The following is a 27,153-nucleotide window of genomic DNA, read 5'->3' as shown; positions in this document are numbered from 1 at the left end:
GGCTATTCAGTCTGTGCCTCCACCTGCTGTCAGCTTCATCACGAGATCCCCGTTGATTCTGCCTCCATTACTGGACTTTGTGCTCACCTCTCATCTCTCCCGCGCTCCCGAGCAGGGCTGCCTAGTGTGGCCACTTTGTGCTCACCTCTCATCTCTCCCGTGCTCGGCTGCCTAGTGTGGCCACGCCCCTTGCTGACATCACTATCGGGTGACAGCAAATAGGAACCGCGGCGATACCGGAGGGGCTATTCAGCCTGTGCCTCTGCCTGCTCTCAGCTTCATCACGAGAGCCCCGTTGATTCTGCCTCCTTTACTGGACTTTGTGCTCACCTCTCATCTCTCCCGCGCTCCCGAGATGGGCTGCCTAATGCGGCCAGGCCCCCTGCTGACATCACTATCGGGCGACAGTATATAGGAACCGGAGCGACGCCGGAGGGGCTAATCAGCCTGTGCCTCAGCTTCAGCACAAGACCCCCGTTGATTTTGCCTCCATTACTGGACTTTGTGCTCACCTCTCATCTCTCCCGCACTGGACTGCCTAGTGTGCCCACGCCCCCTGCTGACAACACTAACAGCATATAGGAACCGCAGTGATGGTGGAGGGGCTATTCAGCCTGTGCCTCCGCTTGCTCTCAGCTTCATCACGAGAGCCCTGTTGATTCCACCTCCTTTACTGGATTTTGTGTTCACCTCTCATCTCTCCCACGCTGCCAAGATGGGCTGCCTAGTGTGGCCATGCCCCCTGCTGACATCACTATCGGGAGACAGCATATAGGAACCACGGTGCCGCCACGCAACGAAGAAGCATGTCAAAGGGGCACGCCCTTTTGTTCGCCGATTTTATCTATACTGCTTTATATTTTCCTTTATAAGTTAGGTTACTTTCGCTAGCTCTCTATCATGGATATTCCTGCAATTGCTGGCAATGGTAAATATGGCTCTCTTGCCCCTCTTTCCAACAAGTCTCATTTTCCCTCTACTTCTCCTCATAGGTTCCTATCAGGCCTACCCTAACTACCGCCACCATTTTACTGTCCAGCATCTCTATTATATTTTGTAATGCACAATCAGTTTGAAATAAAACTCCTGCAAAATAAAAAATATCATAAAAATAATACACTAATATTGACCAATGATTAAACGTAAGGTGGAGTGTTAAAGTGTAACTATGCTATACAATGAAACCTATTATGATGGTCAATGAAGCCTAGCTGGTGAAAGAAATAATTAGTTGGACACTTTGGTACTCTCTGTGACTAAGTATAGAGCAGGACCACGTGGGAGTGGCCTGGAGGTGATGAGGTGCAGGTGCGGAGACTCGGATTGGGGTATGCTGCATAAGGACTAGAGCGGGGAACCCACTGTAGCAGGTGCCAGGAGAGTAGCAGCGTTGCAGTACTGCTCGAGACATGGCAACGTGGTGACAGGACCTTTTCTGGTAGAAGCACTAGGGAGTGCCCCGAGGAGCAGGGACGCCGAGACACAGTCCAGTGGAGTCACAGCGCTGAGCCAGGTCTTAAATGAGTAAAAGCACTGGAGCAAGATCCTTAATGTAGAAGTCCCGTGGGAGTCCCGAGGAGCAGAGGGCACTGCAGTAAGGATTGAAAAGTAGAGGCGCTGAGCCAGGCCCCGAGGAGCGGGAAGCGCAGAGAGGAAGTCCAGGTGAAATAGCACTGAGCCTGGCCCCGAGGAGCCAGGCTGGTTCCCAACTATTCTCTTCCAGTCCGAAACCCTCCCAAGAAAGAAGATACTCCCATTTCTTCCTGCTGAGAGAGTGTCCCAGTGAAGTAGTGCTGAGCCAGGCTCCGAGGAGCGGGAAGCGCAGAGAGGAAGTCCAGATGAAGTAGAGCTGATGTCCGGAGAGCAGGAACAACAGGTCCGTAGGAAAGGTACTAGCACCAAAAGGAACCATGGAACTCATTGCCAAGTCGGTTAGTGGTGGCTGGAGGTAAGGCTTAAATATCCTGGGCCAGTGATGTCATTAGTAGGGGACGATCCTGAAGTTCCTGCAATTGGCCCTTTAAAGGGCGGACAGATGGCACCCAGGGTCAGAACGCTGGTCGGCAGCGTTCCAGCCACCACATGGAGCACAGAGAGCCAGAAGGAACGTGACTGGCCACTGCCGCAAGAGCACCAGAGGTAGTGAGCCAAGCATGACATGATGTGAGGTGAGCCTGCTGTGGGCAGCCGCGGCCGGCGGCCATACCAGTACCCCCCCCCCCCCTTAAGCCCCCCTCCCAGGGGTTTCGGTTTCAATGGATGGGTGGCATGGAATTGCTTGATGAGGGTTTTATCAAGAATATTGGTGACTGGTTCCCAACTATTCTCTTCCAGTCCGAAACCCTCCCAAGAAAGAAGATACTCCCATTTCTTCCCACGTTTTGGCACATCAAGGACTTCTCACACTTGGTATACCACATCAGCTTCGGAAGACAGTGGTTGTGACTCGGGCGGTTTCTTGGAGAATCTGGATAATACCAAGGGTTTTAGCAAAGATACATGGAAGGCGTTGTGGATCTTGAGGGAAGGTGGAAGCCGGAACTTTTAAGTAACCGAGCCCATCCGGCGGAGCACCGGGAAGGGGCCAATATATTTGGATGCGAAGTGTGAAGATGGGAGCTTGAGATGAATAAATCGGGTGCTAAGCCAAACCTTGTCGCCCGATTTGATCTGGGGACCCATACGACAATGGGCATCGAAGAACCTTTTGACCCTTTGGGCTGCTTTATGTAGGAACTGTTGTTCCAGAGCTGATGTAACTCTTGAGCAGAAGACTGGGTTGCTGGAGAAGGAACGGACAATGGTAATGGAGGGAGAGGCTGACATCCATAGGCTACCTGGAAGGGTGAAGAGCCAGTGGATGATGAAGGATGAGAATTTAATGCGAACTCCGCCCAGGAAAGATGATCTGCCCAATCATTCTGCCGGAGGTTGAAGTAGGCCCGTAGAAACTGCTTGAGAGTCCTGTTGGTTGTCTCCGCTTGGCCAGTGGCCTGGGGGTGATGTGGAGGTGAAATCCAGAGAGACGTTGAATTTCTTACAGAGGGACCTCCAAAAACGGGCTGTAAACTGTACTCCGTGGCCAAACGCCGAGACACAGTCCAGTGGAGTCACAGCGCTGAGCCAGGTCTTAGATGAGTAAAAGCACTGGAGCAAGATCCTTAATGTAGAAGTGCCGTGGGAGTCCCGTGAAGCAGAGGGCACTGCGGTAGGGACTCAAAAGTAGAGGCGCTAAGCCAGGCCCCGCGGAACAGGAAGTGCAGAGAGATGTCCCGGTGAAGTATTTTATTTATTTAAAATCTTTTCTATACCGTCGTTAAGCTAGTTGCCGTCACAATGCTAATGTCTGGAGAGCAGGAACAACAGGTCCGTAGGCACCAAAAGTAACCATGGAACTCATGGCAAGTCGGTTAGTGGTAGCTGGAGGTAAAGCTTAAATATCCCGGGCCAGAGATGTCATCAGCCGGGGACAATCCTGAAGTTCCCACCATTGGCCCTTTAAAGGGTGGTCAGATGGCGTGCGTGCACCTAGGGAGGCCCGGGTCAGAACGCTGGTCGGCGGCATCTCAGCCGCCATGTGGAGCATCGAGAGCCAGAAAGAACAAGGCGGCAGAGACGGGCCACTGCTGCAAGAGCACCGGAGGTAGTGAGCCAAGCATAACATGACTTGAGTTGAGCCTGCTGTGGGCAGCCATGGCTGGCGGCCATAACAGCACCATGGTACTCAAATTCACTTAGGTCTCTTAAAATCTCATTAAGGCAGGGAGAACGCCACTGGTGTCGTAAAAAACGCCTGAAGGAAAAAGTAATTATTACTGCATCCTACGTTTCTTTAAAAAAGAAATAAATTTGGTCAAAGAAACATATTATGCAAACAAAATATCCGCCGCCAATGGAAATCTTTACACACTATTTAATATTGTAAAATCTTTGACATCCACACATCCAAGTCTTCAAGCAACCTATGACAGTCTTATGTGCAACAAAATTGCTAATCATTTTAAAAGCAAAATTGATATCATAATTTCTGAGTTTTCTCACCTCCCTTACCCTAGTAGAAGTAGTCCGCCTCCTAATCGTAACTGGTCAACTTTCTCTCTAGTCACCGCTTCCATCCTACAGTCGGTTATCCAAAAGCAAAAACTGTCTAACTCTCCTCTAAACCCTTGACCAGGGTTCCTTTACAAATCCATTGGACCCATTGCTTGTAATTTATTATGTAAACTTGTGAATCAATCTTTAGAAACTGGAACCTTAAAACAGACTTCAATTCTTTCAATCCCTAAAAATAAAACAAAGGATCCAATGGCTCTCAACAACTTTAGAATTATCGCTTCACTTCCCTCTCTTGCTAAACTCTTAGAATCTGTGGGTCTTCATCAGCTCTCAGACTATCTATCAGACCATGATATTCCTCATCCCTGTCAGCAAGGTTTTTGCAAAGGCCACTCCACCGAAACACTACTCCTCTCTTCCTTTGATTCACTGCTATGTGGTTTTGACACTAACACTGACTTTATTCTAGTTTTCTTAGACATTTCGGCCACTTTTGACATGCTTGATCACCAAATTCTTCTATCTAACCTACAATCAATAGGTATTTCTTCAACAGTACTTAACTGGTTTTCATCATTTCTATCCAACCGAACCTAACAAATCAATATCGGTGCTCATTCCTCTAACCCCTACACAGTTTCTTCTGGTGTCCCTCAAGGTTCCTCTATTTCTCCGATTCTCTTCAATATTTATTTACTGCCTCTTTGTGATATTCTCTCTGCCTTAAATATTCAGTTCAAAATCTACGCTGAAGACATTGTTTTTCATCCCATTCAACATCTCCTGGTCTAAGACTCTCTCTACAGTTGCTTTACATAAACACTATCAACACTTGGCTTTCACATAACCGTCAAACTTAACCCTACAAAAACAGAAATCATCCATCAAACTTCTATCACAAATCCCACTAATGGTCCTCCTCATCTTTCTCTAAACAGCTTTTCTATCCCTATTTCAACTCAGGCACGCAGTCTTGGGGTGCTAATAAACACAGACCTTTCCCTATCAAAACATTTCTGAAACAGTAAAAAAGTCTTTCTTTAAATTACATATGTTGAAGATCCTCCATCCTCTGCTCTTTCGTCAAGATTTTCGCACAGTTCCCCAATCTTTGATTTTCTCTAGACTCAACTACTGTAACGCACTCTACTTGGGTCTTCCTGATACAGCCATCCAATCTTTCCAACTAATCCAAAATTCAGCTGTGTATGTTCTATTCGGTGTCTCACTTAAAAACCATAAAACCCCTATTCTGTTTTCTCTTCATTGGCTTCCCATTAAATTCAGAATTAAATACAAAACTTTGTCTATCATCCACTCACTCATGCACAATCCTTCATCAACTTGGCAATGCTCCACTTTGCGAATTTATAAACCTACAAGACACTTAAGATCTCTGAACAAAAACCAATAAGATGTCCCTTCGGTCCGCCTTGCAAGGCTAGACATCTCCAGAAAAAGAGCTTTCTCTGTTGCAGGCCCATTAATTTGGAATACCTTACTTAATACACTTCGTCAAATTTCAAACGCAAAAGAATTTTAAAAAACTCTAAAAACATCTCTTTAAACAAAAGAATTTTAAAAAACTCTAAAAACATCTCTTTAAACAAGCCTTTAATACCCAAACACAAGAAAGCACCTAATTTTCCACTTCCATCAACACCTGTGAACTGCATTTATATTTGATTTGAAGTGTACTGTTATTTTGATGATGTTTAGTTCTTAACTTTTATTTTATTTTAATTCTTAATTAACTGTTTTTACTTTATTTTTATTCTATTTTTATACTGTGTTTGTACCAATATGTGAACCGTTTTGACCAATTTTTATTGAAAAAGCAGTATACAAACAATTTTAAATAAACAAACAAGTCATCAGTTTTATCAAGCAGAGACTGATTGCTTTTGCAGAGATCTCTGAGTTCCGTTTCCAACTGCGTTATTTTGTCCTCTAAATCAGAGACTCTTTGCTCTGCATCTTGAACACGCTGGCCAAAAGCTGTTTTGCATCCAAACCCTCATTTTGGTAGGAAAGTGTGGTAAAACGTCCATCCAGTATTGTTATAATAGCTGATGCAACAGCCAATGGACAGCTTACTAGCTCCGTGCCTACATTCATAGCATCGTCAGCCTCACCCATCAGCAACATCTTTCTCTTTGTCCTTCTTCGTTGCCCACGTGGAGATAATCCGAGTTTGTATAGAAATGGCAGCACATTGTGTCAATCAAGCTTAAAGCATGTTCGGCAACAGAAATTTCCCACAAAATCATGAAGAAAAGAAGGGAGAAAAATGCAAATTTAATGAAAAATTAGCAGGAGGACCCATGGAGAGGACATCCAACACGTTCATCCTCCACAGCATCATGTGACCCCCCTCATCCAATCTTTTTTTAAACCCAGCTATTTAATTGCCTTTATCACATCCTCCAAAAATGGATTCCAAAGCTCAATTGTACGGTGAGTGAAAAAATATTTTCTCAAATTTATTTTAAATGTGCTACTCAGTAATTTCATGGAGCATCCCCTAGTTTTTGTACTTTTTGAAAGAATAAACTGATACATGTTTAATAGGGATGTGCAGGGTTTAAAAATTCATTTTAATTTGTTAATTCATTTTGTAGGTCACAGTCATTCATCTAGTTCAGTGGTTCCTAACCACTGTATCTGGACACACTGGTGTGTGTTACCAAGGGGAGGAAGGTGTGTCACCAAAAATTTGATACAGCAAGCCTATGCTTTCTATAACAGCCACATGTGCTTGCTGCTTGAGAAGAGTGCAGAGTAAAGGGTTGATACTTACAATTCCTTATCACTTGTTAGGAGTTGAGTAATCTGTTAGGAGTTAGCACTCTGTAAGGAGTAGTTGTGGGTGGATCCTTGGGCCGGGAGCAGATGACCACACCCCTGGGGGAAGATCCCGAGAGGGACCACCGGTCAGGCTCAGAGTATGGAGACAGACACACACTAGTTCTTTTATTAAACAGTATATTGAACCACCAGAGGTGGCAGTGGTGAGCTGGAATGCCCAGCTGGGCTGTAGTCCCTCAGGCTCGGGAACAGCGATCCTGGATAACTGAGCTGTAGAGAAACTGATAAATAGTGAGTAGGCAGGGTATGCAGATCTCTTGATGGTAACACTCACACAATAGTCTCTAGGTGAAAGCCCAGGAGCTGGAGAGAGCAGGGCCTCGAGGAGCAAGTACCTGGTTCCAGGGAACGCTCTGAGATAGGGAGTAACTCACAGATGTGAAGGTAGCGAGGAATTCCTGGCAGAAGAGGTATTCAGTAGCAAGTCCGGGAGAGAGGCCCTCAAGGAGCGAGTGCCAGTTCCGAATGCAATCTGAAAAGCAAAAGAGAGAGCGAGGCCCCCGAGAAGCGGGTACCCCTGGTAAGTCCGAGGAGGCAGAGTAGCTTAGGTAGAGAAACCCTTTCCCCTATCCTTGCTAACTCGAATAGTTAGCGAAAACAGAGACCATAAATATCTGGTGGAGATGACGTCACCTCAGGGGGACGCCCCTGAGGTTCGCGCCATTGCTGATACTTCAGTCGGGGCCGCGCCGCACGCACGCCCTTAAGCTCCGGGAAAACATGGCAGTGTGCAGTGTCTAGCTGGTCCGGGGATGCCGGAGGAGAATGGTATGAGGAAGCCGCGGCAGCCAAACTTCCAAATGAGCAAGAGAGAGTCGCCGAGGATGTAAGGAGGGTGGAGTGGAGACGTCGGGCAGCGACGGTCGCAACATCACTGCTCCCTGTGCTGCTTTTCCCTCAACCCTAGTAATCACTGCAATCACCAGTCCGAGCCAGAAATGTTGTAGGTATGCTGTATCATGCCCCTACCTTCTTGCCATACCTCCTTCCCTCCGACTTCTTGAAGCTTCAATTTTTCTCTGTATGCTTGTTTATAATTTATTGTCTTTTATTCTGTATTAGATAAGGGTCAATCTGCATATCTGACAGAAGTGAGGGATTCTGCTAACTAGATTCTGTGTAGGAATCTAGAGCAGTATAGAGTGCTTTGTTTTTCCAACAGTAAATATACTGTGCTCTATATTGGCAATCTACCTTTTTCATAGGTAAGGTGGTTGCTGTTCAAGTCCTGGGTGTTAGTACTCTTATGGTATGGCTGGTATACTATATAATTTCTAAATCTTTTTAGTAGGTTTTCATGTTATATTACAAAGTGGCTGGCAGGAAAGGGATTCTGAAGTACTATTACTGAGAAGATACCTGAATTTGAATATATTTTTTGTATGGTAAGTTGAAAGGGGAAACTTCCTAACTGCTCTATATAAACTTCAGAAGAGGTCAGAACTTCCTGAGGTTGACAGTGAAATGCATGAGAGTTTCTTTATCGAAAAACTGTGTGCTGCATATGCATATCAGTCCTAGATTTCACAAACATTAAAAGTTTTCTGAAAAAAATAACATTTAATAATATTTAATAAGCTGTTATGGAAATTAAATAATATTTTATCTTTCTCCTGCATCATTTTCAATAATAAATATCTAGCATTTTTTTTTTTTTAGTATAGCTGTTAAATGTAGTATGCAATGTGCCACGTGTGTGTCATGAAGGAAAAAATATTGAGAACCACTGATCTAGTTTGTTTGAAATGAAAAAAATGTATGCTTTTCATTTCATTTGTTTTTCATTTGCATTAAATTTCACACGGCAAGGCCTCACTGACTTTAATGCAAAAGAATAAATAGTCTGGGGCCCGGCCAGAAGACATGTCCCATTACTGAGGCATGAGCCTAGGTCTAGGACTAACCCCGACGCCAGGGCATGGCAAGAAGCCAAGTGCCATCACTGGGTACTGGGCCTAGGCCCATACAACAAAATGGCAGTGTTCCGTCTGGAGGAAGGGACCACAGTGACGTCACCATGGTACATCCTCCAGAGGAAAATGTCATTTTTAGTCACTGAATCAAATAAGATGATGTCAGGAAGGCCTCAGCACAAAGATTCAGCCTGAGGATGGACCCCGGTGTTAGACCTGAGCCTAGGCTCAGCTGTTATTGGGCCTGTATTTCAGTGATGGGACCCTGCCTTGTTTGGGCCACAGCATTGAGCCTGGGCTTCAGCAACTGGGAACCAGCCTTAGACTGGCCCCAGCATCGGGGCCTAGGCCCAACCTTCAGCAATGAGACTTGGCCTCAGCCAGGCTCTGGTGTCAGATACAGGCTTAGGCTTTGAGCCTAGGTATGAGCCTTGGCCACTAACAAGACCTGGCCTCAAGCTTGACCCTGGTGTCAGGCCTAAGCCTAGGCATAGCCTTGGGTCTCTGTGACAGGACCCAGCCTTGGAGTAGTGTCAGACATAGGCCTGGGCATTGGCAATTGTGAGTCAGCATCGTGCCTAGACCCCAGTATCAGACACAGGCCTAGGCCTTGGAGTTGGAACTAGGAAATGGCCTAGTCCTGCTGGAGTCCCTTTTTTTTAATGTATGAAAATGAAAATACCCCCAAATTTTCAGGGTTTTTGTCCCAGGGATAATTTTCAGTTTATATCATTTGAACATGTAACCCTTTTCTTTAAAGGGGCATTTCTCTTCAAGTCCACACAAAAATAATTTATGTTTCTAGGCCTGTCTTCACTGCTACTGGTCCCTTCCTTCTTGAATTACCCAGGGGTGAGTCCTTTCAGTGGGGGAAGCCGATGCTTATGGCCCAGGCAGTAGTATAAACTTCTTACAGTGCGTCTGTTTGTCCAAGGATGTGATGTAATATTGCTAGCAAGGGACAGAAGAGCCAGGACACAGCACTGGTTGTTCAAATTATAATTTACTGATTCAATAAAAGTTAAAGCAATGTCCATTATTTGATAACTGAAATTACAGATGAGATCCTCTTCTCTCTTTGAATGTGTATCTGACTCAGGTTCTGGGGATGATTCCTACTACTCCTATATTCAATGGGTAAACTTCCAAAATCCGGGAAAAATCCTATTCTGCACGGATCCCCTTGAAAATTAGGCATGTGCAGCAGGAAATATTTTTATTACATTTTAAAATTTGTTTCATGGGGACCCTAATTAGTTACAAAACAAAAAAAAAATTCATGTTTTTGTTTGATTCGTTTTTGTTTGCCATTAAAGTCAACAAGGGAAGGATTACAGGTAATTTTCAGGCTATACTGGGCTCCAGAATAGGGGTTTTCTAATCAATTGCCTTAAAACTTATTGAAAGAAATCAACAGAAGGGGGAAAGAACTCCAAGATACCTAAAAAGACTGGAAAGTGGCACTGAAAGTGTCATTAATAGCCTACGACAAATGGCAAACTGACACCGAAAGTAGCATTAGTGTAAAGGGGGTACCCTTTACATAAATATTAAAATAAAGTCTTGCCTGATTCTGAAAGTCAGTATAAAGTGATTACATCTGTTATGAGAGAGTCAGGGGCAGTGACAACAACAGGAAAGGGGCTGAAGATAACACTCTGCTGTGCTGCAAAGGACTGCCAGGAGTTGAAGGCTGAAGCTAGAGAGCTGCTGAGATAATGACAGCCTGATTGCTCTGATTGAAATAAACAAACAAACAACAGAGAGAATATAAGCATCTGGGAAGATAAAAAAAAACCAGCCTGAATTTCAACTCTACACTGATTTACAGAACACTGAAAAGAGTTGTCAGTAGTTTACTCACTGTTGAAGCAGACTGAGTTCAAGGGAAAAGAAATAAAGGATCCACATTGTGAGGAAAAGCAGGAAATGCTGTTCTGTACTGTACATCCCCATCACAAGGGGGAGGAAGACTGATATGTTTACAGAAGACACAGGAGACCCAGAGGGTGCAGTGAATGGGTTAACTTTCTTATCCCAGGAGACTGCATTGAACAGGAAACATTGTTGCCATCGCGGAGAGCAGAGGCTGAAGTGCTGATGGAGAGTGAAAAAACTGCTGTTGCCGGAGTGTTTTTCTCTTACCTACTCAGAGAAGAAGATGGAAGAAACCTTTCCCTGCTGTGGTCACTGCCACTGAGGAAACAGTCTCTGAGGAGTGCTGTAAAGGTTTTTTTTTTTTAAGCTGTGCTGACACTCAGGAACAGGCAAAACTTAGAAGGGAGAGGTAAACACTGCAGACACGGTACAGTGACAGTTACTGATGATGTCATTCATGAACCTCTCACCATTTCTGAAGGGGGGGTGTCACTAATTTAGTGGAAAATAAGGAAAATTAGCCCATGTTAAACTAAAATAAGAGTAACATCCAGGTTAGGGAAGGTTGATGACCTGTACAAAAGTGGCAAACATTATCTGAAAAGTATTTTAATTATTCTATTTGGAATAATTGTTTTTAGACACAGAGGTTGAACAGGGAATTAAATTACTAGCAGAGACCTTTAAAGAAGAATGTAAGAAGTACAGGAAAATAAAAATAAGTATTCCAAGACCAACAGAATTTAAATGAGAAAAACAAAAATTTTATTTAACACCTAAGTACATATTAAAAGGTATTGATGAATAAAGGAAAATTAAATAGTAAAGAGACAAATTTTTAAAAGTAAAGAAATGTTTCATGGAAATAAAAAGAAAAGAAAAATCTTTCTAAAAAGAGCAAATGGTATAGTCTGCCACCCCTAGTAAACATAGTTTGTTCAGACACATCATCATCAGGTTAGTGTTAAGCCCTATAATCAAGCTTGTAGGAGAGGCTGTATCTAGGGACACGTGTCATCAGCTTCCTTGGATACGAGTAAAGAGGCCAGGGTAAGAGCATTTGAACTGGTAAAAGCACAAAGACTGAATTTAAAATCAGAGATGTTTTAAGAGTCAACAAAGCTACCTAAAAATTAATAAGAACATCAGTATGTAGTAAAAATTAAAAAAGGAACCATCAGACAATATTAAAAGGGAGAAATAATTAGCTCCCAGAACTATTTAATTACTTAATTTATTTATTTAGATTCTTTTACTATACTGATGTTGCGATCCGACCCTGTTGCTGCGCTACAGGAGGTATCTTACCTTCCTCCCGGAGGCCACTTCGAAGCCAGGGCCTCTCCTGTGCACCATCCGGGACTTGCTCCAGGGCCTGGGAGGCCTAGCTGTTCCTGAGGCCTGCCTGTGGCTTGCATGCCTGCATTTGGACTTCCTGTTTGGTGACGCCCTTCTCCTAGGGGCCGGCCCGCTGCTCTCTACCCCACTTATAGGGCCAGCGAGGGGCGGTCCTGGCAAACTCCTCCCAGGGAGTTGCCTACAACCTCCAGTATATAAGGACTTTCTTGTCACTTGCAACTGGCCTTCGGATTGAGTGCTACAGTTGCCTGTACCTCTTCCTCGATCCAGGTCCTCCATGGTCTACCTTGTTTGATGGCTCCTTGTCCTGTCTTACCTTGATGTCCGCTACCTGATGTTACTGATGTCTGCCTTGATGTGTTACCTGATGTCTGATCCTGTGCCTGATCCAGTTCCTGCTTTTCCTTGATGTCCTGCCTTGAGCTGCCTGGAGTGCAGCGTTCCTGCCTTGTGCTGCCTGGAGTGCAGCGTTCCTGCCTTGACTGCCTGGAGTGCAGTATTCTTCCGCCTTGTCTTCCTGGTGCTCTCCCGCTCTCAGCATGGTCCGCGACCAGCCTTCCTGGGCTGAGTAGGGCACGTATGGGACGGGGTGGTCCGCGACTCAGTCCCGTGGGTGGGCTGAGTAGGGCGCCCTCAGGGACAGTGCCCATGTCTCCTTCCAGCCCTCATCTTCGATGTCTGCACTAGCCTTTGTCTACAATGTCTGCACCTGCCTTGTCTACGATGTCTGCACCTGCCTTGTCTACGATGTCTTCAGTGGTAAAGGACTCTTGTCTGCCCTCAGCCTCTGTCCGGCCCTGCCGCCCATTGCCGTATCCAGCGGCAGGTCCGAAAGGGCCGGGAACAGTCGGAGGACCGTTCATCAATCAACTTCCCAGTGTTGGTTGCCATGGGCGTGCAGGTCCGGCTGAGGGTCAGCCTCCACTCCTTACTCCCTGCTTTTGTACCCGCCTGGCTCACCATGCCTGCCCAGCTCACCTCCCACGGTGTGGCTTGGGGCTCCTCCTTGAGTCCTGCCGTGGCCCAAGGGCTCACCACCCGCTTGAGACAACCGCGCTCTGCGCGCGCTCGTAACAACTGATGCTCAAGACAATGTCTTATCGTACCGGTTTACAGTATAACCAAGGGAAACCAATAACCAGAAGAGAGAAAGTTACAATAAACAGGGATTACAAAACAGGGCAATTGAAAGAGGAAGAATTAGGTTAAACAGAGTTCTCCTATGAGTATAACGAGATAATGCACCATTAATTAGCATAGATGGTTAACTAAGTGGTTCAAGCATAAACAGTTCTTTTCAATCAGGGGTAGGCTTGGGAGAATAGCCAGGTTTTCAGTTTCCTTCTAAAGGAGAGCAAGCATTGTTCCTGTCGAAGATCTGCGGGAAGTGTGTTCCATAGTTGTGGTCCCGCGGAGGACATTGCTCGTTTTTGTATAGACTTGTGCATGACTGATTTATGCGGGGGTGCCTGGAGAGTTCCTTTGTGTGCAGCTCTAATCAGCCTGTTAGAAGAATGAGGTTCGAGTGGGATTGTTAGTTGGAGTGAGGTATTATGATAGATGGATTTATGGATGATGGTCAGTGACTTGTACTGTATTCTATAGTGGATGGGGAGCCAATGTAGGTTTTTTAGTATTGGGGTGATGTGGTCTTTGCGTCGGGAATTTGTAAGGATCCTGGCTGCTGCATTTTGCAGCATCTGTAGAGGTTTAGTTGTGGAGGCGGGGAGGCCGAGCAGTAGCGTGTTGCAGTAGTCCAATTTTGAAAATAGTATGGCTTGAAGGACAGAACGATAATCTTGAAAGTGTAGGAGAGGTCTTAGTTGCTTTAGAAAATGCAGCTTATAGAAGCATTCCTTAGTGGTGTTGTGAATGAATTTTTTGAAGTTCATTCTAGTGTCCAGAATCGCCCCGAGGTCTCTTACTTGAGATGTTGATTTTAAGATTGGGTTGCTGACGAGGGGGTTGTTTTCATTAGGAGTGATGATGAGGAGTTCGGTTTTGGAAGTGTTAAGTACCAGGTTGAGACTAGATAGTAGGAGGTTGATGGAGTGAAGGCAGCTGTTCCAGAAGTTTAGGGTGCTGGAGAGGGGATTAAGATCTGTACGTCGTCGGCGTAGATGAAGTGTGTAAGGTTGAGGCTTTCTAGTAGTTGGCATAGAGGTAGCAGGTAGATATTAAATAGTGTGGGGGATAAAGAGGAACCCCGCGGTACTCCATGATTGGATTGGACGGGGTGGGATTCTTTATCATTTATTCTGACTTTGTAGTGCCGGTTGTTGAGGAAGGATTTGAGCCATAAGAGTGCAGATCCTGTGATACCGATTTCAGTTAGCCGTTTGATGAGGGTTGAATGATTTACGGTATCAAACACTGCTGATAAGTCGAGGAGAGCCAGAAGGTACGACTGGCCTTTGTCCAGCCCCATCAGGATTTTATCTGTTAACGAGAGTAAGAGTGATTCCGTGTTTAGTCGTTTCCGGAAACCGAATTGTGAAGGGTAAAGAATGTTATGGGATTCAAGGTAATCTATGAGTCTGTTATTGACCAGTTTTTCCATTAGTTTGGCAGTAAATGGTAAGTTGGCAATGGGGCGGAAGTTTACTGGGTTGGCTGGGTCCAAGTTAGGTTTTTTTATTAGTGGTTTTAGAGAAGCTGTTTTTAATGCGTCTGCGACAGATCCTTGGGTAAGGGAGCAATTTATAATGTCAGCCACAGGTTTGGCTATGGTGTTTGGAAGTAGGAATTTAGTGGGTAACTGGTCTGTTGGATGTGACGAAGGTTTCATTTTCTTTATTAGAGATTCGATCTCTAGTGAAGTTGTGAGTTCGAATGATTCCAGAGTCGATTTGTATGAGGATGGGGCAGGGTTTAGATTAGTTGGAGGCTGGATGTTTGATGTGGTCCTGGTAGTGGTCATATTTGCGAGTAAGTTTTTGATCTTGTTATCGAAGAATAAGGCCAGTTCCGTAGATTTGATTTGGGCTTCTTCTTCTGGGATGATTGGAGGAACTGGGGTGGTGAGGCTTGCGACATATGAGAATAGCGTTTTCGGGTCGTACATAAAGCTATGGATTTTTTTGGCGTAAAACTCCCTCTTAGAGTGAAGAATAGTGATCCTGTAAAGGTTCATGGCGGTTTTATAGACGGCCTGGGAAGTAGGGGAGGGGTCCTTACGCCAGCGTTGTTCTTTATGTTGTAGGTCTTGTTTGAACTTTTTCAATTCTAAAGAGAACCAGGGTTTTTTGTTGTGCCTGGATGGATTTATCTCTTTAGATGCTATGGGGCAAATTTTGTCAGCCACGGAGCAAGTGATGTTTAGCCAAGAGGTAATGGCAGAGTCAGCGTTGGAAAGATCGAGTTCAGTTAGTTTCTTAGAGAGGCTGGAGCTGAGGACGTCCATGGCGCATGGTTTTCTGTACTTGATAGTGGATTTAGGTATGACGGGTGTCTGTTTTTTCTTAATTGCTAATTCTGTATAAATCAGCATGTGGTCTGACCAGGGGATGGGAGTACAGGTAGGGGGGTGGAGGTTGAAATGACTTCATTTATGAATATGAGGTCCAGAGTGTGGCCTGCCTTATGGGTGGGTTTGTTTATGATTTGTTTGAATCCCATTGCCTGGAGAGATGATAGAAGGGCTTCGCAACTGGAGGGTGGGTGAAGGGGAGTCCACATGTATGTTGAAGTCTCCTAAAATGATGTCTGGATTGTCCGTGTTGATGTGTTTAGCTAAAGTTTCTATGAGAGGCGAAGGGTCCGATTCTAGGATCCCTGGGGGGGGCGTATATTAGACAAATTTGTAGTTGATTCGATTTGAATAGACCGATTTCTAGTTTAGTCGTCGATTTAAAGGCTTGTTGGGAGAGTCTCAGCTCTTTTTTTGCGGCTAGTAGAATTCCTCCTCCTCTTTTTTTCAGTCTCGGTAAAGAGAAGAAGTCATAGAGATGTAATAATAATTGGTTGATTAGGGCAGTATCTGTGTTTTGCAGCCACGTTTCGGTTAATGCACAGATATCTGGTTGGGTGTCTAAGAGGTAGTCGTTGAGCAAGTGAGATTTTTTTGAGAGGGACTGGGAGTTGAGAAGGGTAAGGGTGATTAGTGAGAGGCCTAGGAATTGGGTTAGAGGAGAGATCATGATAGGAATCAGTGATCTCTTTGGTCGTTGAATATTGTGCGTGAGTGGTTTGTATCTGTTAATGAATGGGAGTGAAATAATGGGGATAGGGTCCGTTTGAATCATGGTGCTTTTTTTTTTTTTTTTTTTTTAGAGGTTGTAGGCTGAGCTTCGTAATTGCAGGTTGAGGGACGAGAAGAGATGCGTGCTGGATGTCGGTTGACTCTCTGGTGAGCGGTTGATGTCGCGTTAGTTGGAGGGACTATAAAATAGCTTGAGTTTTTGGTAAAATGGTGATTCTCTTCGGGGCTGCACGAAGGGGCGCACAAAGGGGCCAGCCCTTTGTCGCGCAGCGCCTGCAGGAGCTGGGCTTTGAAGCCCTGTAGGGACAGCCCGATTGGCTGTCTGGTGAGGGCCCCTATTGGTTGGCTCGGCGGAGGAGGGAGGAGCGCTGCCGGAGGACGTTTCGGCTGCGGGCGTTCGGCGGTTACCTCGTGGTCGGCCCGGTGGACCCGCTTGGGGTGAGTGAATCTTTCTTAGGACTTACCCCAGTGGGTCCCTGGCGCCGATCGCGCAGGCCTGCACTCCCTTCAGGTCGGGTCGGGTGGAGAATCGAGCGCGGCGCCTGCAGGAGCTGGGCTTTGAAGCCCTGTAGGGACAGCCCTGAAGGGAGGAGCGCTGCCGGAGGACGTTTCGGCTGCGGGCGTTCGGCGGATACCTCGTGGTCGGCCCGGTGGACCCGCTTGGGGTGAGTGAATCTTAGTAAAAATTAAAAAAGGAACCATCAGACAATATTACAAGGGAGAAATAATTAGCTCCCAGAACTATTTAATGAAATGACATCATCAAAAGCAGGGATAGCCTTGCAATAATAACAAGTGACAGTTTATAGAGAAAGGCAGTTAGGAGTCAGCCCTTGAATGGAGAGGAACTGCTGATTGAGTTCTCTTCAATTAAGGACTAATAAGTATAGGAAAGTAGAAAGGAATAACAGAACAGCTAGGAATGTTTGATAGATGTTTGAGTAGTGTGAATGAAATGATTTTCTTTACAATTTAAGGAAGTTTGTATTGGTTTAGTTAAAGTAATTTACAAGTGACTCCGTATTAATGTCACTTTAGTAAGGGATATAAACAATTGAATGTATGTTCCTTAATAGCTGTTCTGTGATTTTAGAGTGAGGGATAATAATTATTCTTTGTTTTAATGCAATTAGTACAAACAAAGTGTCAATAAGTAAACAAAGACATTCATATTAGGGTACATTACAGATTAAGCTTGCGGAAGATCAAGGAGTGGATTAGGGAGTTAGTCTTATCTTTTTGAGTTGTTTAAAGAGAGTATAGTAGGAAGAAGATTAAAGAAAGAAGAAAGAAGATATAACTGGCCAGCAACGAAAGAGCATCTGCAAGAAGAAGAACAGATAAGTGACTTTGCATAAGAACCATAGTAATAGCCAGGCCTGAGCTCAATTCATATAACAAGAAGGAAAAGAACGCAAAGATTATCATCAAGCTACTATAGATGGACTATATTATTATCTTTAGGGGTACTAAAGTAAAAAAAAATAATTACTTATTCAATATAAGTTACTATATTATGTTGTTCTATATGATTCAGGTTATATAGAATTTCATTTATAACATCTGATTTGCTATAGAAATAAATTCTGTAGAAATAAAAATAATATATTACTATTACAATAGTGATATTATTCATTTATAATGTAATGGTAAACTATATTCCTGTGTATTAAACATCAAACTTGTTGCCACAGCTTAATTGACACCACTCGGCCACTAGAAGTCTTCCCACAGGGATTGGTTTGCCAAGGGGGCTACATCCTTTGGTGTAGAAGCCAAGGGTGTAGAAGTAATACCCCTCCCGTTACATTAGCATCCTAAGTCAACATGAAGAAGAAACAAAGCAGAAAAGGTAGCAGTAAAACCTCCAAGGCAGGCACTGATAAAGGGGCCAAGCAGCACAAAGAGTGGTTTCAAGGTTCCAGAACACCATGAGAGGTAAAGAGCAGCTCCCCCTAGAAAGTGTTAGCTATGGGCATGGAAGCAAGGCTGAGTGGTATAAAGACCCCCAAGATGCAGGGTGGAATTCAGATTTTCTTGTAGAATGGATTTGCCAAATGTAAAGGTTATTATCACACTTAATACATCACATTGGCTCATCTAAAGATTGTGGGGTAGTTTTCCAGGAATAGTGAGGGCTGCTTTATCTAGAGACCATTTCCCACATCATTGAGCTATTCTCAGCTTGTTACTTGTCCTGATTTTCTGCTTTTGCATGAAATCTCTGGCATTACCCTCACTGGTAGATTTTAAAAGGCCTACATGTGGCAAACCTGGGAGATATGCGCATCTCCAGCCAGCACGTGTGGCACGGATTTTAAGGGCCAAGTACACATGTATCTCTCGGTATGCACACAAATCCAAAAGGTAAAAAATGGGTGCGGAGTCTGGGCAGGATATGAGCAGTTTGGATCGATAAGTAAAAACGTGTGTGTATGTACTTACGTGCACAAGTGTGCACTGGGGTTGCCTATCACATAGCTTTACTTCTGCTATGGAGGAGATGTAAGTAAGAAAAAAAATCAGGCTACTCAGCAGGTTTTTAAGGGTTGGGACAAGCAGGGTAAAAGGAAGGCTAATTAGCTGGGGGTAAGGAAGTCCTATCCTTTCACTGGGCTAATGGGGAATGGACTGCGAAATAGGTTTTGATGTCGGTGCATGTATCTTATAAAATTCCCGGACTTACGAGGTAGATGTGGCATTTGCACACCCACATAAAATTGTGTGCACATGAAAGCGCATCTTTTTATTATTTATTTTTAATTATTTATATACCGATGTTCCTGTAAAGAATACATATCGCACCGGTTTACAAGGAACTGAACAGTCGCCTCCAGGGCGGAAATACATTAAAACAGTCGCCTCAAGGCAGAATACATTAACACAAGTATACAAGAAACTATTAAAGAGAACTTTCATAAACTCAATTAAATGTAACTGGGAACCATAAATCAGGAACATATGTACATAGGTAGGTATATCGTCTGTCGCTTCACCAGATTTTAGCTCTCAGGGAAAGCTTGAGTGAATAGCCAAGTCTTTAGCTTCTTTTTGAATGTCGGAAGGCATGGTTCTTGGCGGAGGTCCGGTGGGAGCAGGTTCCAAAGATGGGGACCTGCAGTGGACAGAGCTCGTTTCCTCAATGAGGTTTTTGTTGGCTGGGTGTGAAGCATGTTCTGGTATGCACTTCTGATTGGTCTATTGGAGATGTGTTGCTGTAGATGGAAGGATAGGTTGAGGGGGGAGATGTTGTGAAGAGCCTTGTGAATCATCATGAGGGATTTAAATTGTATCCTAAATTTTATAGGCAGCCAGTGAAGATTTTGGAGGATAGGGGTGATGTGATCCCATTTTTTGGTGTTAGTGAGAATTCTGGCCGTCGCATTCTGGACCATCTGAAGTGGTTTGATGGTGTTGGCTGGCAGGCCCAGGAGGAGTGAGTTGCAATAGTCCAGTTTAGGGAGGATGATAGATTGTAGTACCAAGCGGAAGTCTCGGAAGTGTAGAAGAGGTTTTAATTTTTTTAAGACTTGCAATTTGAAGAAGCAGTCTTTGGTAGTATTGTTTATGAACTTGGTGAAGTTGAGTTGGTTGTCCAGAAGTACACCAAGATCTCTTACTTGTGGCGTGTGGTCGATTGATGTGAAGGAGAGTTGGGTGGAACTAGTTGGGTTGAATAGAGAGCACTTGTCTGGAGCTATTATGAGGATTTCAGTTTTGCTAGTATTTAGCACGAGGTTGAGGCTTGTTAGCATGTTTTTGATTGCCAAATTTTATATTGTCTATTTTATAACATATGCACTTATACGCGTGTATGTTATAAAATGGATGCGTCTATGTGCGCAACCCAGCAAACGCACGTGTGCCTGCACGCCAGAATGAAAGTTACCGTCTAAGTGTTATCACATTCAGAACAGTGAAATGGTTATGCTTGAGCATCTTTTGTCTTGTGCCAATATTTTCTCCTTCAGAATGAGGGCATTTTTGGGCAAAAAATCTTCCCATATCCTGTATTGAATGCTGTCAAGTTGGCACGTCCTCATTTATTGGTTTTTGCATAAATTCCCCCTTACTACTTTAACCTTTTATGGCATTCCGTTAAGTAAATAGTTTCTCCTGAGCATCTTTTGTCTTGTACCAGCAGTTCTTCCTCTGAATGAGGGCTATACTGGAGAAACTACCCAGTTTAAAACTAACAGTCAACAGGGTGGGAGAATGTTGGAGAAAGGAAGAACCATAGAACAAATTTAGGATTCTGGTAATGAAAACTGTGTCTTTTTTTTTTTTTTTTTACTTCTTTCATGTATTTGCTCTGGGGATAAAACGCCAGATATAACAACCAAGAAGAGTGCAAATATGGGAAAAATGTCCCAGGCTCCAAAAGAGAGGACCAGCAATATTATGGAAGGTTGCCATGTGACAGCAAGTATTTAATGGTGGTATGGCAGCTTCTGGGGGTAGGTAGGTATGAGGCAGCAAGTCCACAGAAGGAGAAACTTGTTTCTTTTATCTTTTTTTTCACATTTGTGGAGAAAACAGCACAATGGAAACAACAGAAATGAATGGAGTTTGAAACCCATGCTGGGATCATTGCTGAGGGATTTGAATAAAACAAGGAACTGTCAAGGTGGTGGTGACGAGAAATATTTTCAAAAATTTTCACCTCTGTTTTTAGGGAAAAGCAAACACCCCAGTAAAACAAAGAAACAAGGAGAAACAAACAATACGGAGGCATCAATCATGTCGAGCAGCAGGTGATGGTGAGCAACTTGGCCACTGTCAAGTTGTAACTGCCTATGTTGTGTTAAAGTACAGAATAGGCCTTAGCAGATGGCTGCCGAGTCACCCCAGCCAAAGATCTTCTGAATAGCCAACCATGTCCCCCTTGAGTTGGGCCCTAGGGTTCTGGCAGCTGGCAGGACTTATAGTGTAGGTCGAGAACCAGTCCTGAAGTTAAGGCTACCTGAGAGCGAAGCATGGTCAAGATCCAGTCCAAGCTCGAGGTAAGCTGAGGACAAGGCATGGTCAGATTCCATTCTGAAGTCAAAGCAGGCTGAGGACAAGGCATGGTCAGGCATAACACCACCAAAACACCCACACTTACACATATTAATAGACAGACATAGCAGGTAGATGAAGCAGTAGCACCAAGACTCCCAAGCTGATATTAGGGGCATGGCAGTTAGGAGTGTGCCAGCAAGACTCCCATGCTGATATTACAGGCCAAGGTGGGGTTGATGCTACCCGCAGGGCAGACCCTATGGGTACCCACCGTTGGTAGGCAGAACTGGTTGATTGATGGAGGCCGGCTGGACTTCGCCACTACCATCCCTCATTCCCGCAGGTTGAGCCCTTGGGTACTGGTGTTACGCTTGGGCTCCGGTCAGGAGTCGTGAACACCACCCAGCAGGGTGGCTCCAGGTGGAGAGAGACAGGAATGGCTAGAAACAGGGTCTGGTTCCAGGCTGGGTCAGGGCAGGCAGCAAGTAGCAGTGTCTGGGTCCAGGCTGGGTCAGGGCAGGCGGCAAGCAGCAGTGTCTGGGTCCAGGCTGGGTCAGGGCAGGCGGCAAGCAGCAGTGGCTGGGTCAGGGCAGGCGGAAAGCAGCAGTTTCTGGGTCTAGGCTGGGTCAGGGCAGGCGGCAAGTAGCAGTGTCTGGGTTCAGGCTGGGTCAGGGCAAGGCAGGTCAGAAGGCCCGTAGGCCACACACACACAGAAGGCCCGTAGACCACACACAGTAAGGAGGGCAAGGCAGGTCAGAAGGCCCGTAGGCCACACACCGTAAGCAAGGCAAGGCAGAGAAGGCCCGTAGGCCACACACACACAGAAGGCCCGTAGGCCACACACACACAGAAGGCCCGTAGGCCACACACCGTAAGCAGGGCAAGGTAGGTCAGAAGGCCCGTAGGCCACACACACACAGAAGGCCCGTAGGCCACACACCGTAAGCAGGGCAAGGCAGAGAAGGCCCGTAGGCCACACACACACACAGAAGGCCCGTAGGCCACACACCGTAAGCAGGGCAAGGCAGGTCAGAAGGCCCATAGGCCACACACACACAGAAGGCCTGTAGGCCACACAAGGCAAGACAAGGCAAGGAATAAGGCCCGAAGGCCACGCAAGGCAAGGCAAGGAATAAGGCCCGAAGGCCGCGCAAGGCAAGGCAAGGCAAGGAATAAGGCCCGAAGGCCGCGCAAGGCAAGGCAAGGAATAAGGCCCGAAGGCCGCGCAAGGCAAGGGAAGGTCCAGGGACCAAATGCACAGCAAGCAAGGAAGGCTAGAGCAGGGAGCCCAGGCGAGCTCGATGCCGAAGCACTGAGGGAACTGTCAGGCAGGGTTATAAGGGACAGCCCAGAACATAGAGAGGAGAAGGGAGATGGACTGGGCCTGTCAGGAGATCCAGCTCTAGAGGGACCCCTGGTGGTGAGGCGGTTGCACAGCAGCCATAGCCGTAACAACTGGGGCCAGCTGTTCTTAGGTGGGGACTCTGTCTGAGGTCTTCCAGGGAGTGATGTGTGACTCAGTCAGGGGCCATCAGCAGTGACTGAGATCGGAGAAAAGGTCCAGACGAGGCTGAGTCCAGGAGACCCAGGCACCAAAGGAACTCGGAGTAGATAGGGGGCGCCTGAGAGAGAACAGGCCAGGGCCTGAAAGGCCAAGTCCAGAGTAGATTCAGCAGAAGCATGGTAGAGCAGACTGGGATCAGGGCAGGCGGCAAGCAAGGAGACGTGGCAAAACAGGCACCGGTCCAAAACCGGAGTCAAGTGGAGGATGGTCAGGCAAGGCAAGGTCAATCCAGGAATCAGGCAGGAATGTAGTCAGATGAAGCAGGGGTCAAGCCAGGTATCAATCAGAAGCATAGTCAGATGAAGCAGGGGACAAGCCTGTTGGAAACAGGATGCTGGGCTTGATGGACCCTTGGTCTGACACAGTATGGCATTTTCTTATGTTCTTATGTCAATCAGAAGTGTAGTCAGACGAAGCTGGGGTCAAGTCAGGTATCAATCAGAAGATAGACAAGGAAGACAAGGAACTCAGGATCAGGAACAGGTACCAGGAACAAGGCAGGACCAGGAATCAGGAACACAGATAAAACAGAAACAAACTGGGAACTAGGAATGCAGGAACAAGCAACTAAGCACACGAGCATGGAGACCTGTTGCCAAGGCCAGGAAACACTGGCTGGGCCCAGCCTTATATAACGGGACCCAGTGATGTCATCACCCGGGGCAGCGGGGTGGTTTCCCGCCGCAGCCCCTTTAAAGGAAGCCTGGTTGTGCACGCGCGCCTAAGAATGGGCATGGCACGAGACGGCAGCGTCTCCCCACGGACCACACAGGGAGGCCCGCCGTGGAGCTGGGACATCCACGGAGGAGCTGGGAGCAAAGGAGGCAGCCCGAGCATGGAGGTGGCTGCCCACAGCCGCAAGGGAGGTGGAACCAGGGTGCTGGAACAGTCAAACGGGGGTAAGTGGGCCCGACCAAGGGCCTGACGCGGCCAGCACACGCAACAGTACTCCTGGAGGACTGGGTTTGCCCAGATGGGCACGATGAAAGTGGAGGAGTAGCCTTTTATCCAGGATGTTGCGCACAGGCTCCCAAGAATTTTCTTCTGGGCCGTACCCCTTCAAAGAAAGGAGGTACTCTTGGCCCTTATAAGTGGTTTCTGATTTAGCAGCCAGGTGAGATGGCTCGGCGTCTTTTGGGAAGGCCACGAAAGGACCACAGCCGTCAGTAAGGACATGTGGAAGATATTATGTAAAGCAAGGGTTGGTGGTAAGCGAAGCTGATAAGTAACTGGTCCAACCTGACGGGTGCCCGGGAAAGGTCCAATGTATCTGGAGAAATCTCTGGGAAGGTACTGAAGACAAATATATCGTGTACTCAGCCAGACCTTCTGGCCAGTTTGAAATTCTGGAGCAGGACGTCGATGAGCATCCGTAAACTTCTTGGCTCGAGCTGCTGCCTGACGCAAATGCTGATTTGTTTGGACCCAAAGTGCCTTGAGGGCGTCAGCAGTGGCCTGAGCGGCTGGCAAGGGCACAGTCAATGGAATAGGTAGTGGAAGTCGGGGCTGCCTGCCATAAACTCCAATTCTGCAGCGATGTGGGAAAACTCCGCCTATGGAAGTAGTTCCGCCCAATTATCCTGCTGATCGTTGATGTAGGTGCACAGGAACACTTTTAGGGAACGATTCATCCACTCAGCTTGGCCATTGGCCTGTCAGTGGTAGTGAGCCTAATGTTGATGCCGAATTTACTGCACAGTGCGCACCAGTAGCGAGCGAAGAACTGGGGACCTCTGTCCGAAGATATATCCTTGGGTAGGCCATGCAGGTGGAACACGTGGAGGAAGAAGAGGCATGCTAACTCTGGAGCTGAAGGAAGGCCAGGCAATGGAACAAAATGGGCCTTTTAGAAAATCTATCAATAATAACCCAAATGATAGTGTTTCCCTTAGACGGAGGTAAATCCACGATGAAATCCATGGAGAGATACGTCCATAGCTCCTCCAAAGCAGGAAGCGGTTGGAGAAGGCCCCAAGGTAAGCCCATTGGGGGTTTCTGCTGGGCACACATATTGCAGGAGTCAATGTAGGCTTGGGTATTGGCGACCACGGTAGGCCACCAATAGAATCTCTGGAGGAGAGAGAGTGTTTGGGCACATCCCGGATGACCAGCAAATTTGGAATTGTGTGCCCAACGAAAGACTCTTTCACGAAGCTGGCGAGGAACTACAGTTTTCTCGGCTGGGACAGGAAAGGTAGCTGAGAGACAGATACATGCAGGATTGATAATGTGACTGGGTTCTTCAGGGACGTCTTCTGGTTCAAAGGAGCGAGACAAGGCATCAGCCCGGATTCTTCTTCTCTGAGGGGCGGTACTGGAGTTCAAAATTAAACCTGGAGCATAATGCCCAGCAGGCCTGGTGAGTGTTGAGATGCTGGGCATGGTTCAAGTGTTCAAGGTTTTTATGGTCTGTGAAGATCGTGAATTTATGTTGGGCACCCTCTAACCAAGGGCGCCATTCTTCCAGAGCAAGCTTGACCGCAAGGAGCTCCCTATCACCAATACTATAGTTCTGCTCTGCGAGGGAGAACTTGCGGGAGAAAAAGGAACATGGAGTTAAAGTTCCCTGTGTTGAGTGCTGGCTTAGAACCCCCCAGCCCCTATAGCTGAGGCATCCACTTCGACTATGAAGGAGCAATTCGGGTCTGGATGTCGCAAACAGGGACCAGAGAGGAAGTCGTCTTTGAGTCATTGGAAGGCAGCGAGGGCCTCAGGAGATCAATTCCGGGTATCTCTGCCTTTATAGGTCATGACCATAAGGGGTGCTGCCAGCGTGGAGTAATTAGCGATGAATTGGCGAAAATAATTTGTAAATCCTTGAAATCGCTGGAGTGCCTGAAGGCTCACTGGCTGAGGCCATTCTTGTATTCCCTTGAGCTTACTTGGATCCATGGAGAATCCTCGCTGTGAAATGCTATACCACAAAAAGGGTAGGCTGGATTGCTCGAAGAGACACTTGTCCAATTTGGCAAAGAGATGGTTTTCACAAAGATTTTGGAAGACCGTGCGAACATCAACATGGTGGGAAGATAATCCTTGGAGAAAATAAGGATGTTGACAAGGTACTCAACAACTTTGATTTACAGGACGTCTCTGAATATTTCATTGATCATTTGCTGGAATACAGCAGGGGCATTACAAAGGCTGAAGGGCATTACCAGTATTCGTAATGTCCATCCCCTGGTATTAAAGCCGTTTTCCAGATGTCCTCGGGGTGCATACGTACCAGATTATAGTCCCCTTGTAAGTCCAGCTTCGTAAAAATGGATGCCACTTGCAGGCAGTCGAACAACTCAGGGATCAAGGGTAACGGGTACTTGTCTTTGCGAGTTATAGCATTCATGCTGCGATGATTAATGCACGGCATCAAGCACCCATCCTTCTTCGTGACAAAGAAAAAGCCCACACTGGTGGGGGAAGTTGAGGGTCGGATGAACCCTTTAGCCAGATTCTCTCAAATATATTCTGACATGGCATGGGTCTCGGGCTGCGATAAGGGATAGGTCTGGCCTTGAGGTGTGGTACCTGGTAAAAGTTCAATAGGACAGTCGAACCTATGGAGAGGCGGAAGGATGTCAGCCTTTTGCTTTTAGAAGACATTTTCTAAGTCCACATACGGAGCTGGAAAGCTGGGAGTAGTGGTAACTGCAGGAGGTGGTGTCACCTTTTTCAAACAGGTCTGATGACAAGCTGGGCTCCACTCGGTAAGCTGAAGGGTTCCCCAGTCAAACTGGGGGGAGTGACGCTGGAGCCAAGGTAATCATAGAACAACCAGATGAATTGATTTTTCTAAGACAAGGGGTTCCACCTCTTCTTCATGGAGAGCACCGGAGAGAAGGTGAACTGGATTAGTCACCAAGAAAATCTGGCCGGGCAACAGCTCACCGTAGATGGAGGCAATGCAGAGAGAAGTTTCCAAAGGATGGGTAGATATACCCAGGAGTTGCACTAAGTCCTTGAGAATGAAGTTCCCTCCTGCTCCGGAATCTATCAGGGCAAGGACGGGAAAGAAACAACAGTCCCAGGTTAATGTAACAGGTAACGACAGTTGAAGGGCCGGAGAAGCAGCGCCCACGTTCAGGACCCCTACTGAACTTAGGCCTGGAAATTTCCCGGATGGACTGGACAAGACTGGAGACGGTGACCGGGAGCTCCACAATAAAGGCATAGACCAGACTGCCTCCGCTGGAGGCACTCCTCCGGGGACAAGCGCCTGTGACCCAACTGCATGGGCTCTTCCACTTTCGAAGTAGATGGAGCTCCGCAGGAGGCAAAGCCCATAGTAGGTGGTGAGTAGGCACGCTCCAAGATGG

At 46.3% G+C, this 27,153-nt stretch overlaps 1 protein-coding gene across 9 annotated transcripts in view; it reads right to left on the bottom strand.

Annotated features, from left to right (window-relative positions):
* Positions 1-27,153, bottom strand: part of BCAT1 (branched chain amino acid transaminase 1) — a 584,786-nt gene that overhangs the window by 103,571 nt on the left and 454,062 nt on the right. For 3 of the 9 annotated variants that reach the window (XM_029600154.1, XM_029600149.1, XM_029600152.1), the window contains one exon: positions 16,740-16,950. The exons of the other annotated variants lie outside the window; for them this stretch is intronic. In XM_029600154.1, the coding sequence (XP_029456014.1) occupies positions 16,783-16,950 (168 nt within the window). In that variant the 3' untranslated portion in view covers positions 16,740-16,782. The remainder of the gene's footprint in view (positions 1-16,739; positions 16,951-27,153) is intronic. 9 annotated transcript variants of the gene reach the window in all.

Source organism: Rhinatrema bivittatum, chromosome 4, assembly GCF_901001135.1.
Source record: "Rhinatrema bivittatum chromosome 4, aRhiBiv1.1, whole genome shotgun sequence".
NCBI lineage: Eukaryota > Metazoa > Chordata > Amphibia > Gymnophiona > Rhinatrematidae > Rhinatrema > Rhinatrema bivittatum.
Note: the sequence above shows the minus strand (reverse complement) of the source record. Positions and strands in the feature narration are given on the sequence as shown.